This window comes from Cydia splendana, chromosome 12 (genome assembly GCF_910591565.1).
Source record: "Cydia splendana chromosome 12, ilCydSple1.2, whole genome shotgun sequence".
Taxonomy (NCBI): domain Eukaryota; kingdom Metazoa; phylum Arthropoda; class Insecta; order Lepidoptera; family Tortricidae; genus Cydia; species Cydia splendana.
The window spans coordinates 5713650-5727212 of NC_085971.1; the positions used below are offsets into that span (position 1 = coordinate 5713650).

The window sequence follows — 13563 nt, forward strand, 5'->3', positions numbered from 1 at the left end:
CATTGAATCCTATTAACTAATTCCTTGATTTAAACAATAGTTGTTTATTATGGAACTTTCGAATGGTTCCAAAAGGTGATAACTGAATTGGTTTACTGATGACATAGTACGTTAGTTCATTGACTTAGGGTGGGGGTTATCAAGGGGTCGAGTGGTCGGGAGTGGACTGCGCATCGTCAGTGTCTCGGGAGCTACGATTATTGCGAGTTTCTCAGTGTTCGAGCTTTACGGAGTTCTGGATAGTGAACTAAGATGGGGAGTCTAAGTTGGATAGTGCTTTTGGCTTGCCTGCAGATAGCAGCGTTTTCTGATCGTAAGTGAAATCTTTAAAGTTCCTATAAATCCATTTTGCTACCGACGCCCTAATGAAGTTACTTATTGAAATATTTGTTACTACTCTTTATTTCATATTTAAATAATTACAATTAGTGACAGTATCTCTTGTACCTACACCACTTGGCTATAGTGACATATTACGTAGGTGATGTAGGTACTTAGGTACCTACAGTATCGGTATAGAGACAAATTTGGTTCTGCGTTAGGTACATGTTTCTATAACTTGATTTAATACGGCGTGCCTTTTGCCGTGTCTCTCCTTCGTTTACATAGATATCTCGAGGCTGATTTATAATTTTATATTTCAGCTGGCTGCGTAATCGACCTATCGTGTCGAGAATGTATTCCAGACAACATGCCTCTCGTGTCCTCGCACCGCGCCACCACCGGCGCCATACGGCTGTCGTCCGGCGAGCAACTCGGGCTCGTCTGCCGTGGCAGCAAGTTCCTGGCCTGGCCGCTGCAGCATACAGTGCTGGCCGTGTGTGAGGGAGGCCGTTACCGAGTGCAGATTGATAATACGCTACGACATTTATTGGAGTTGGGCTGCCAGGAGAATATCTTTGAGGATGTGCTTCATCATGTAAGTGTAATTATACTTTTGCGAAGTATCAACGAGCTCAACGTAACTGTCATTAGCCGAGTCAACGCAGAGCGAGCATACGCGCGAGGCAATTTCCTCACGCACAAAACGGCCAGTGTAGACATGCCTCGCGCGCGCCGCCTCTCCTCGCCTCGGAGGACGGAGGCACATCTACACTGGCCGTTTTGTGCGCGAGGAAAATGCCTCGCGCGTATGCTCGCTCTTGTGTGGAGCCGGGTTGAAGTGTTTATATTTTATGTCGTAGGTACATTTTATTTATAATACGTTTTACCTATTGGCAGGTGGACCACTGCACGCCGCCGCACCAGGGCCGCGCCTACCAATCTCCAGGCGCTCGCGGCGCGCGCCACCTAGCGGCGCTGTGCTACGACTCCGACCGCGCCATACCACTAGCGGCCCGAGCCGCCGCCACCGGCCCCGTGCTACCACCTCATAGAGAACAGGTAATTCCAAACCTAAAGGCCCATTTACATGGTGCGAGTTTCTCACCCCGTACGCATTGACTACGAAGAAAGCAAGCCGCTTTTTCACGATAATAGTAGAGGTCCAATAAAACGATTTGTTTGAAGAACCCATAATTTCGTCATCCTTTGACGCACTTTAGCCTCGCTGTTTTTTTCTTGTGTAGCAAACTACCCGTCTTTCTCTAATTAATACAGTTGCAAAGACGGGTAGTCTATCTCGCGGGCGAGATATTGTCGCGCCGCTCCTGTGCTAGCCTTACAGTACCAATCAACTTATCTTGGTCTGACTCTACCAATATTCAAAAATCACTAATTACATTTCAGGACGCGCCACGCAGTCTCCTCGGCAACTTCAATCAGATGTTCGACACCCGCACCCGCACGGACACCGACCAACTATACTCCGACGAGAAACGCCTCAACAAGCGCGTCAGAGAAATCCTCAGACATGACCCCGTCTCGCTTTCCGACCAGGAACTTACCTCGGCCACTCTTCTATCCCCACATTACTTCGATGATCAAGATATGCGTGTAGCGGATTTCCCTTCGAATCGTATTGCAGCCTGGCGAGGTATTGCACATGGAAACTTAAGGCATTTACATAAGGATGTTTCCGAGGTTCTACGTTACGCTAGAACAAATAATTCTCAGCTTGACGTTTGGACAGGAACGCACGATATCATGTCGTTCCGTGCTGATTCTAAACGAGTCGAATTATTTTTGAAACCTGGACGCTTTCCCGTTCCCAAGTATTTGTGGACATTAGTCCATGATCCTAGTCAGAATAAGGCTATCGCTATTGTAGTTTTGAACGATCCCTTTGTAGCTGTGAGCGAGATTCGTTCTTCAGTGTTTTGCGAAAGTATGTGCGCGCGAGCATCTTGGTTAAAATCTCTTCTACGTAACCGGAATTATGAGAGTCCCGTGTATGGATTAGTGTTCTGTTGTAATGTACACGACTTCAGTAATGTGGTTACTGAGATGCCCAAGGCGGTAATAGCGAACGTTCCTAAAGGAATCGATGGTTTGTTAACAATTGATCCTAATGTGTAAGTTACATACAAATATAGGTAATAAACTGCATTTCAATATAATCCTCTCTGACCGATAATAATTAGGACCAGACATCAGAAACGCCTTATTATAGTAGGTAGTGAATTAACCATAATCTTAACGTTTGTATATATTTGGATACATAGATAAGTTTCATTGGCAATTTGGCATTGAAGAGTAGGTACTAGGTACTAGTCATTGATAACCAATTTTTGTAGGAATGTCACTATTTTGCGAATATTTGTCTAATGAAAAAAGATATTGAAAGAAGTGTTTTATTAAAAATATCATTACAGTATAGATGTTTTATTGTAATATAACCATAACCAGACCTTAATCCTTCTCGGCGATGGCCGTCAGGTGTCTCTCGATCTCGCCCTCTGAGAGCACGCTGTAACAAGCAATTTATAAATTAATTCCAAGACAGATGGCGAAGTTGCAGGTTACATTTCAATGACCATTTGTGCCCTCCTGCCTTCGGGCATTCTCGGCTCCGTTCAGCTCAGCATTGCTCCGAGCAATTATTAGGGTTGACACAACTTGAAGTCCCTTTGCGTGCACCACCACAGATAAGGAAATGAATTGAATTTTGACAACCCTAAATAGCTGATAGGGATAGTGCCATGCATTAGACAGGGACGGTAAACGGTAGACGCGGTAGTACTATTATTTATTCTGTGGTAAGAGACAGAGTATATCTCTTAACTTGCCGCTCGGCAAAAGCCTCTTCTAGCTCTTTCCACTGTAGTCTGTCATGGGCCATATATTCCCACTTGAAACAAGACACATAAAGAATTACTTACTGGAAGTTGGGGTTCTCCTTAGTGACGATGCCAACCTCAATCTCATTCGCCCTGAAGTCCACCGAAAGCACCTGCAACAGAATAGTGTATGTATTAGCATTGGCATGGAAATGGAGGTGATTTGTATTAGTAAAGATTGTATTCCTATTATGTATGTATGTCAACTTATTGCACATAAACAGGTTTAAGGCTTCCTCACACAGCCGCGTTTTCCGGGCCGTGCGTGATCGGGGCGCGCCGCTTTTACATATAAAACGCTCACGCCCCGCCCGGAAAACGCGCGTGTGACGGAATCTTTACATAAAACAGACAAAATAAAATAATGTTATGTACCAATATTATAAATGTGAAAGTAACTCTGTCTATCTGCTACCTCTTCACACTTAAACTGCTGAACCGATTTTGATGATATTTGGCATGAACATACAATACTTTTTAGGGTTCCGAACCCAAAGGGTAAAAACGGGACCCTATTACTAAGACTCCGCTGTCCGTCTGTCTGTCACCAGGCTGTATCTCATGAACCATGACAGCTAGGCAGTTGAAATTTTCACAGATGATGTATTTCTGTTGCCATACCATACTAAAAACTAAATAGAATAAGCCTAGCCTAGCCTAGAAAAGCTAGTGGAGCTTCCATACAACAAGTGATTTTTTGCCGTTTTTTGCGTAATGGTACCCTTCGTGCGCGAGTCCGACTCACACTTGGCCGGTTTTTTATCAATCATCATCATCATTCCGCGCAGACGAAGTCGCGGGCAGAAGCTAGTAGTTTATAAATTATATATCTGGTTTCAGTCCCAAAACTCAACAACAACTCAACTCAACTTCAAAAAGGTAGAAATATCGAAAGCAAAAAGAATAGATAGTATAGAGGGGTCCTGTCATTGTAAATTTTGTAGTCACTGTAAATTTACTGCCATCTATCGACACACGACTAAAACTCAAAATGAAAACGTATAAAGTTATCAAAAAATGTATATATATGGATAAAATGATTTTGTTATTTTTATATCATTTTGATCCATGTTCATTCACTGATATCTATGTGTTAAAATTGTTAAATATGAAACGGTGTCGTCACGCCATCTAGCCGAGAATAGGCTAAAGGTGTGTGCGCCATCTATTCGAGAATGACTTTTACTTGAAATCTGAGGCACGTTTTTTCCTTAGACTTTATTCGTCTTATACGAAGTTACATATGTCTTTGATCGAAAGTTACGCCTCCTCCTTAGCCAGTTACAATCTTCAATCTCTTTCCATAAGACGCTCCTGTACTGATTTAATTTTCTTATACAAAATATTCAATAATTTAGTAGATGCCCCTGAACTTTTAGAAAAGATAGATTTACGCGTACCCCGCAGAACAGAACGTAGTTGTCGAAATAAAATGTTATTTAGTATCAAAAGCAGCAGAACTAAACATGCGCAGCACTCATACATTAAACGCACATGTAGGTTGTACAATGTAAAGTGCCAAAACGTAGACATATTCAGCAGCTCACTAAGATTGTTTAAAAAAATAGTTTTTCTTCTTTAAAATAAAAAACACCTGTATGACCACCTAAATTAAGATTTCCTCGCATATCTCGTCACACATACTAGTACATATGCATGTCATTTATACGTAGTAATAAGTTTATTTGTTTCTTATTAAATTTAAAAAAAAAAAAACTCAAATATCTTCTACTGTAAAATCACTCCACTACTCCTTTATCAACCACCCAAGATAAGTGGTAGACTTACCCCCTTATTCATAAAACTTTACGGGCCTGATTTAGTTAAATTAGGTTTTATCCCTTTCTTACAAATACATAAGTCAAAATGACAGATAAAGAGAAATGATTCAGAGCTAACTCAGGCCAGTAACGCGTTTATGAATAACTCCACTATAATTTCGTTTTTAGAGCTTCGTACAAAACTTTGTTCACGCAGCTCTTATGGGATCACTTAGGTCTTGCAAATCGGTTGTTTCAATTTAAAGAAATAAGGAAATCAATCAGTCTTGAACACTACTGGGCCAGAGCAAGGTAGTCTTCGTATATTCATAGAAACTGACCTGGCTAAGACAGGCAATGGCCAGTTGAATTGTATCATCTGTGGGCAGATCAGCTCTCTTCTTCAGCTTCTTCTCGAGATATGCGCCCGCGTCCGTGGCCTTGGCGCCGGCTGCACACGCCTTGTATGAGCAGTAGTAGCCTGATGGGTCAGTCTTGTAGACCACTGGGCCGGTCTCAGGGTCGTAGGCGATCAGCATCATGCCTAAGGGGATAGATGAAGGTTTAAGAAATGTGTAGCTTTAAATTCTTATCTAACATATAAAGAAGATTTATTAAAACACATAAATTTAAACATAAAACATTAAATAAGCTTAAAAATAATAATATAAACTATCTATAAATAAACTTAAAATAAAGGGCCTATATATAAATTGACATAGATCTGCAAAGTTTAGTAACATAATATCGCACATTGTCTAAGATGTTTCATGTCTGACCGCCTTGATTTACTCACAATAGGGTATTTGACAACTAGTCTAATCAATTTCTTTCTTCGAACTGTCAAAACAATTTACTACTATGTAATTTATATGAAATACTCTGCCCTCCTAAGCCGAATAGCAGTATCTCAAATAAAAATTTAATGCAAACATATACCTTACATTCTTTATCTGAAAATTCCATTTTCAACGTTCATTTGTTTTTGAGATACCGCTATTCGGCTTAGGAGGGCAGTACTAGTATGTGACATCACAATCAAATTACCTACTCTTTATAGTTTTATAAGGGTTTTATAATAGAAGTTGTGTCTAAAAATAACTGCTCTCTACATTTCTCTATTAATCTTCTGGTGCTTTATTTCTTGCATGGTGTAAAATAATTTATTTTAATTACATCAAATACCCCATTCTATTCCTTGCTTTAACAAAGTTATATTAAACATTTAATTCCAGTTAACCACCTCACCTCATACAAAAGTCCCGTTAACTTAAACCTCATAATTCTCAGTATTTCAAAATTTGAAAACAAGCACACAGGGACACAGAGGTAACTTTTGCTGGAGTTGATGGTGTCACACTGTTTTAAACTACTTACTGCAGCCAAGCAGTCATATTTCCGCGTTTTTAGTGTACACCTGTTTGATGTCAGCTACTTGACTGCTGAGCATTGCAGTCATTCACAGACATATTTGTAGCACCAGTTAGCTGCACATGGGCGTTGCTGACACCTGAAATACAGTTATGTTGGGCAGCTTTAAGATACTTACTGCAGCCGAGGGGTCGCATCTCCGCGTTTTGCGTATACACCTGACTGATGTCAGCGATGCGGCGACAGAGTGTGGCAGCTGGGACGTCGCAGCCATATTTGTAGCGCCAGTTCGCTGCCTCGTAGCGGGCGCGCTGCACTTGGGACTTGCTGTCCGCTGCAACATGGAATTATAGGCTTGAGCAGGGAAGAACATTAATTAGGCTTAGAAAACAAATAATTGAATATGGTACAGTCAGCATTTTATAACATATTTATTTTATAGCTGCAAAAGTGGTCAAATAGTTAGTTACACCATATATTTAGTATGGTATGAGTAAACAATAGTATAATATCTAGGCATGATCTCCTCACCAATCATGCCAGTCATAACACATCCAATTTTCTCAGTAAGACCAAACAGGTGTGTGACGGAGGCAGGATCCAGCAGGCGGTCAGGAACCTTGCGTTGCGCCGCCACCACCGCCGCATCAGTGCCGCGTAGCGCCACGGACGTTAAACCGCCCTGGTTGATTGCTTTCAATGCATACTCTGAAACATATAATTTGTTGTAAGTTTTATAATCTGGGCAACATAATTAGGCAGACATTATCGATTAATTGAATCTAGAACTAAGTAAGCACTGTCAAGAAATCGGACTTTGCTGGCGCAATCTAATAACCTGCAAGTCAGCTTATAATATATTCAAAAACATAAGATACACCGGTAGGATCACATTGTAGAGTATTTGGATAAATTATTTTAATACTTTATTGACTACGACGAGGAAGAAAACGCTGCAGGGTGTATTATATACCAGACTAGAGTAAAAAGTGTCCATCCAGGTTGTAGACTGAAAAGTTGATATACTTACCAACTTGATAAAGTCTTCCTTCCGGGGAGAAGATAGTAATGTGCCTATCAAAACCTGCGCTGCTTTCGCGTGCCATTATGTTTTTATAACAATTTTCTTTCTAATATGTACAGTTTTTAGGCAAAATTACTTTTTGTTTGACAGCCGCTTTGCAATGACAAACGAAACGCTTCAATTTTCCTTTCTCATCGCCGGTTTACAAAGTGCCATGAGAGTGCCTACTCATGACAGCTGACTAACCAATAGTAAAATTAGTATGCTAACAATACAGTAGGCCGACCAATCACTGGCCTATACAGAGGAACGCGGCAATGAAAACAAGCCTATTATGCTGAGGGTATGCTCCAAAACCTCCAAAACGTAATTTTATGTTACTAAATAATTTATTATAATAATGTTATTGACGTTAATTGTAAATACAATATATATACAATATATTGTAAATGTAAATCGTTTAAATAGAATATATTTTTATTAGATAATTTTTATTATGAATGCCTGTAAAAAGTAACATCGTGAAATTAATTTTTCTTACATGGTATCATTTTTGACAAACAATCCGTTAATCCGATTTGATTTCGGACTTCACTCGCTCTGTCTTGAGTGTCTTGTCTATGTCCTCAGTTGAAGTTTGGGCGGTTGACGGGAAGGTTGTGTGATTTTGAGTTTTGATTTGGATTTTGTTTCGTAGTCTAATTTCGTTTATTTTCCTGATTATCAAATAAAATAGGTACAACTTATATTTACTTAGACGCTAGTAGTAAATACATATTTTTGTGAGTGCTGTAAACGTAGTAACTTGACGGCAAAATGCAAGAAACCGTTACAACCTCGACGGAGCGTAAATCTTTGTTGTCTTCGTTCCTGGACGTCCTGGAGGCGCAAGGCAAAGCAGCCCAGGCGGAGCGGCAGCTCCAGGAGGAACGCTACAGGCGCCGTACGCAAAGGATCTACGAATACCATGGTCAGACCCTGTTTTGGTCCCCATATTGCAATAACATTCGTCGCACGTTATCACTAGCTCGCCGCACTATCAGTATTTAGGAATTATATTTGCATAGCATTAACATTGTTTTTTAGCGTTAACTAATTTTGTCAATTTGTAAATTATGTATAATTTGCTCCTTAGTTCTTAATATTTACTAGGTTTATTGATGCTACATGGGAATTTTTATTTCAGTTAAACTGCATGCAATTCTAGTAAAAATTTCTATTGATTTAGAATAATAGATAAAGGGTTTTGCTTACTACAACTGTGAAATAGTGTATATTTATAGTTCGTAAATATTTTTTGTGGCTCTTACTACCTCAAAAACAAACTTTACTGTTACATTACAATTGGTAGATATTTTCCTGTAGATAAAATAAACGCTTAAATGTTAGTGGACCCCTAACAAAATGTGAACACAATATTGTTAGTGGTAGACATGGACACAAACACAAAAAAACCGGACAAGTGCGAGCCGGACTCGCCCACCAAGGGTTCCGTACTTTTTAGTATTTGTTGTTATAGCGGCAACAGAAATACATCATCTGTGAAAATTTCAACTGTCTAGCTATCACGGTTCGTGAGATACAGCCTGGTGACAGACGGATGGATGGACGGATGGACAGCGAAGTCTTAGTAATAGTGTCCCGTATTACCCTTTGGGTACGGAACCCTAAAAAATGTGTATGAATGTATTCTAGTGTGTAGCTTGAAAAACCTGAGTTGCTTGCATTGAGTTACATTTTAAATGAGTCTTGTAATATCTAGCAGAAAGATATTTACAAAATTGTCACAAACAAGGTAGTTAGCAACATTAGTTAAAAAAAATTTATACTTTCTCTGGGATTAAAGTTTTTTAATTATCTTTTTAAGGTGTATGCGAAGTCCCCAATCCGCATTGGGCTAGCGTGGGGACTATAGCCCAAGCCCTCTCGCGCATGAGAGGAGGCCTGTGCCCAGCAGTGGGACGTATATAGGCTGAAATGATGATGATGATGAATTATCTTTCTTGGTACATGTCTATATTTGTCTGACTATGACTACATCAATAGGAAGATTAGAAAGGTCACAAATCCGACATATTTGTCTCAGTAGTCTACATATTTGTGTTGAACTGTCAATGTATATGGAAATATGACAGAAAAGAATGAGTGTTGATATTTACTTTTCATAATAAATTATGTATCTTTCGCAAATTTAATTATCTAATAATTATGATTTGTGTACAGACCGACAACGGCGCGAGGTAGCGGAGCTGCGCCGCTGCCTGGACTATGTCTCACAGCACGCCCATGTCCTGGAAACAGTGTTACGTGGAGCAGGCACCACTTCCACTGGTAGTGATGAGGTAAGTTTTGGAACTTGGTCATCATTATCACTCATGCCCGTTGCTGGGCACAGGCGGTGGATTGGCAATTGGCACAGCTTTGAACTTGTTTGCAGACATATGCAAGTTTTCTCACAATATTTTCATTTACTGACAAGCCTAATTGGTAAATCTAAGTATCCTCGAATATTTCGTACATACACATACTAACATATTATACATAAGTTACTTGAAGCCAATGACTTCAATATGAGCTGGTGATAAGAAGTGTTTGAACCCATGATATTTGAAAGCCACACGCCTTATCACTCAGCTCAGCTACTCTTCTATCTTCAGAGAGAACTTATTCCAGAAATAAAATGAACTAAAAAGATTTTCGCGACACCGGCTGTTCTCGATTGTCTCCGATCCACTATAGTAGAAGTATGATTTAAAATCACCCATTAAAGTCTGTTCCAGAGCCTTACCTTTACTTCCACAATTAATTTTAATTTCTTTGTTCAGGTCCCATTGAGTGCTCACTTGGTAAAGCAAGCGGCGGGTCTCCAGCGCTGCATGGCTCAATGCGTCGCCAACGCGGCCACTATACGCTCCGCCCTGGCTTCTACGCACCAGCCTGTTATGGATGCCATGCTTGCCAAAATGGTGAGTACCCTTTTCAGGTCCCTCGAATGCTAACTTTGCCAAAACCAAGCCATGCTTGCCAAAATGGTGAGTAGGTACCTTTTTCAGGTCTGCTATGCTACCTTTGCCAAAACCAAACGTGCCTACAGCACTATATGCTACAAATGTCGTAAACGCGCCATCCGTAAAATATTTATTTTTTGTAAAACATATACACTATCCGTAAGCGATTTGTTTCTATGTTTATTGTTTATCTTCCTTTGACTTCATCTGAATTTAGTTCCTGACATCAAGATTAGACGATGTTGTTATCGTTGGCAGTACTTTAGATCTTTCATTGACAACAGTCCTGATACTTTATAGTTTATGGGCTTAACGTACAAATCGTTAAAAGGTAAGCCCACTGCAACGGATGGACTTAAAAAAATTATAGGTAATTAGGTACATTACCTAACTTTTGTTGGAGAGTCTTTAGACTCGAGAGTCATAGACGTAGAAAAAGATCGCGCTTAAGTCGATAAAACATACATATATACATAGCGTTAGTTTACAAGATCTGCTATACGTAAATAACAGTAAAACCACCATTTTAAACTAAAATAAAAAAACGCTCAACTATGGTCCAAAATGAACTCTACACTCTACTATCTTCGTTAAGGTGTAACTATTATATGAATTTTGTTGTTTCAGTTTAAGGCAAAATATTTTTATAAATGGAGGAAAAAATTAGACAAGACCGAAAAGATCATTGGTTTTATCTATAGTTCGTTTTTTTTAGCATTAGAAATAAGGTACCTAAACAATCTTGATGTGTCTTTTAATTGAAAAACACATTTTAAAAATAAGTTACGTCAAATATGTAACAATTATGAATCTAATACGATCATTTATATTCTTCTGCTTTCATAAGTAATAGTTATTGATTTTTTTTAAACCGTTTTTCAATTGAAAGACATGTCAAGATCGCTTACCTTCTTTCAAGTTCTTTCTAATGCTAAAAAAAACTAGCTATATTGAACTTGTGGGCCATAGTTACAGTATTGGACTATCGTTCGGTAGTTTTATGGAACTAAAGTTGCCTATGTTCAAACTCTTTCATGTTGATATTTTTATGTCATTCTATTATTCTAAATAGATTTTTTCGATATAGGTATGTCTTATTATTTTTCATTTTTCGAAAGTGGGTTGCTTGACTCGTGAGTATAGTGTCAACCTACAATACAATACTACCATGGGTTGCTCCTTACTTTCCGGCCTTTGTCGTACAAAATATGGCTCTATTCAATTTGAATACTTACTCCGAACCACTCAAACAATAGGTACTTTGATGACGACGCGTTTTATGAACTTTCATAAATGAGTTTAATGGATTTACCCACTATGTAGTTCAAAACCAGTAAATGGGTTCAATAAACTTTTAGTAGACGATTAAACTGTTGTCGATTACTGATATTATCATTTCGCAATCAGAAAGGAAAAAGTTATATGTTTTTACAACTAATCCGTCGATTTTTTCTCACTAATTCTGTTATGTTAATTTATCATCAAGTCAGAGTTTCATAAATCAGATGCTGTCATGTCTGAGATTTAAAAATTTCACATGTAAACATATTTTCTAAATCAATTTCTTCACGAAACGAAAATTAAATACGTTAACGCTTTTCACTGCGTTAGGGTTGATATGACCGGCGATAATCAGGTGCATTGACCCTTCCGCCGCGAGCTAATTTAATTTACCCTACTTACCCAAAATGTAAACTTAACAGGCGAATACCGTCAAATACTTACGCCTTTCAGTCGCAGAGCTGTTCAAAGAATCCCATTACCGTGATTGCTCCGCAACAATAAGTAATTACAAGACTCGTGTTAAGCTAAAAGGGTGTAACTTTCAGACCACTAAGCCTGTGTAACTTCTAACCCGTTCATGGCTACGAACGAAATACATATTTTCATGCCATTTTTTTCTTGAACAGCGTTCCAGTGTCGATGACAGTAGCAGTAACTTCGTTATACCATTAGGAAACGTGCAAACGTTTACATTCAAAACAAAATTAAACTAGAATCTCTTCCTGAATGAGGATTGCCGTTGGCATTCTGAGACGAGGTTACATTTTATTTTACCCTTCTCCAGGTCTAACTTCTAAACTAAAGTAACAAAGGTAACAAGCATACAATATGAAAGGCGATCGATCAGCATTGAACGCCTGAACGGGTTAATGACAACACGTAGGTGTTTAGTAATTACGAGCTGGTGTGTAATCAGGCGTGGGCCTTTTCTCGCTCGATTACCGATTGTCTCCGGTTCCCACAAGACAGAAATGGCGACACGTGGAACAATCTTTATTACAACTATTTTACCCAGTTAGATGTCTTTAAGATTATCGTCAAACACGAAAAGCCTTAGAAAACTTGATAGAAATGGCAAGACGACGAATAGAGATGCCTCAAATCGATTCCATATATTCCTACAACGTCTAAAAGTTTCTGTTCATTCGAGGTACTCCCATACTATTCATAAGGTTCATATTCCATTCCACCCCACCCCCTAACCTAAGGGACAGGTAAATGAACGATTTCCGAAATAAAACATCCTTTTTGTTGTAATTACGTTTGTTCCAATTACTGTTTTAATCGAAGAATCTAAGATATGTTTGTCGCCGATTAGGTAATACTATTTGTATTTTCACAAATTTTGTATACAAAAAGCGGACTGAACCGCTCCATAGATTTTTTCTACCAGTGAATCTAGTATTCTACACCGACATGGTTAGTGTTTTTGTGTAACCGAATTTTAAACAATTCACCAGTTATTCGTGGAGCTACAAACTTGCAAGCTCATTCTTAACAGTTCCGGGTGCTCAAGGGCTACCGGCAAAAACCATTCGTCGCTCCAATCCGACCAAATTGCGCCCGCTCATTATCCGGTAATGACATCTACTAATGACCCCTTAAGACCCTAAACTTGTCCTCAGCCGTGGGAATTTTAGACTATGAAACGATGAAGTATGTAGGTGACTAAAATACCTACTTACAAACTTGTCAGTGTCAATGATATAAGATCGGCGGATTTCATATTGACGGCCACTGTGACGAGGTATGAAATTGTACATAAATAAAATTTCTTGACTGTATGAAATATACATTTTTAGGTATAAATTTTACTGACAATGTAAATTATAAAATTGAGCGCTAATTGGTATAACCTTTTTGACGGTTATTTCCACTCATGTGTTTCCTGTTTACCT

General features: G+C 39.0%; 3 protein-coding genes across 3 annotated transcripts in view; 2 read left to right on the plus strand and 1 right to left on the minus strand.

Moving 5' to 3' along the window:
* Window positions 1–2459, plus strand: LOC134795378 (uncharacterized). The gene is made up of 4 exons (XM_063767211.1): window positions 1–313; window positions 645–919; window positions 1222–1383; window positions 1729–2459. The coding sequence occupies exons 1-4, from the start codon at window positions 253–255 to the stop codon at window positions 2455–2457; spliced, it is 1227 nt and encodes a 408-aa protein (XP_063623281.1). The 5' UTR covers window positions 1–252; the 3' UTR covers window positions 2458–2459.
* A 263-nt stretch (window positions 2460–2722) lies between these two features.
* On the minus strand, window positions 2723–7580 carry LOC134795383 (proteasome subunit alpha type-6-like). The gene is made up of 6 exons (XM_063767217.1): window positions 7380–7580; window positions 6881–7057; window positions 6528–6683; window positions 5320–5522; window positions 3261–3331; window positions 2723–2848 (listed from the first exon to the last, which is right to left on the minus strand). The coding sequence occupies exons 1-6, from the start codon at window positions 7453–7455 to the stop codon at window positions 2791–2793; spliced, it is 741 nt and encodes a 246-aa protein (XP_063623287.1). The 5' UTR covers window positions 7456–7580; the 3' UTR covers window positions 2723–2790.
* Window positions 7581–7989: 409 nt separating this feature from the next.
* LOC134795389 (uncharacterized) overlaps window positions 7990–13563 on the plus strand; it is a 39582-nt gene continuing 34008 nt past the window's right edge. The window contains exons 1-3 of the mRNA XM_063767222.1: window positions 7990–8343; window positions 9597–9715; window positions 10199–10339. Of these exons, the coding sequence (XP_063623292.1) occupies window positions 8190–8343; window positions 9597–9715; window positions 10199–10339 (414 nt within the window). The 5' untranslated portion in view covers window positions 7990–8189. The remainder of the gene's footprint in view (window positions 8344–9596; window positions 9716–10198; window positions 10340–13563) is intronic.

What these genes read in the sequence shown, in the direction of transcription:
- LOC134795378 (XM_063767211.1), top strand. Translation starts at nt 253, where the DNA reads ATGGGGAGTCTAAGTTGGATAGTGCTTTTGGCTTGCCTGCAGATAGCA. An exon ending in GATAGCAGCGTTTTCTGATC is followed by an intron (nt 314 to 644) that starts GTAAGTGAAATC and finishes TTTATATTTCAG; the next exon opens with CTGGCTGCGTAATCGACCTA. An exon ending in TTGAGGATGTGCTTCATCAT is followed by an intron (nt 920 to 1,221) that starts GTAAGTGTAATT and finishes ACCTATTGGCAG; the next exon opens with GTGGACCACTGCACGCCGCC.
- LOC134795383 (XM_063767217.1), bottom strand. Translation starts at nt 7,455, where the DNA reads ATGGCACGCGAAAGCAGCGCAGGTTTTGATAGGCACATTACTATCTTC. An exon ending in TGTTATGACTGGCATGATTG is followed by an intron (nt 6,684 to 6,880) that starts GTGAGGAGATCA and finishes TCCATGTTGCAG; the next exon opens with CGGACAGCAAGTCCCAAGTG. An exon ending in CCATTGCCTGTCTTAGCCAG is followed by an intron (nt 3,332 to 5,319) that starts GTCAGTTTCTAT and finishes ATTCTGTTGCAG; the next exon opens with GTGCTTTCGGTGGACTTCAG.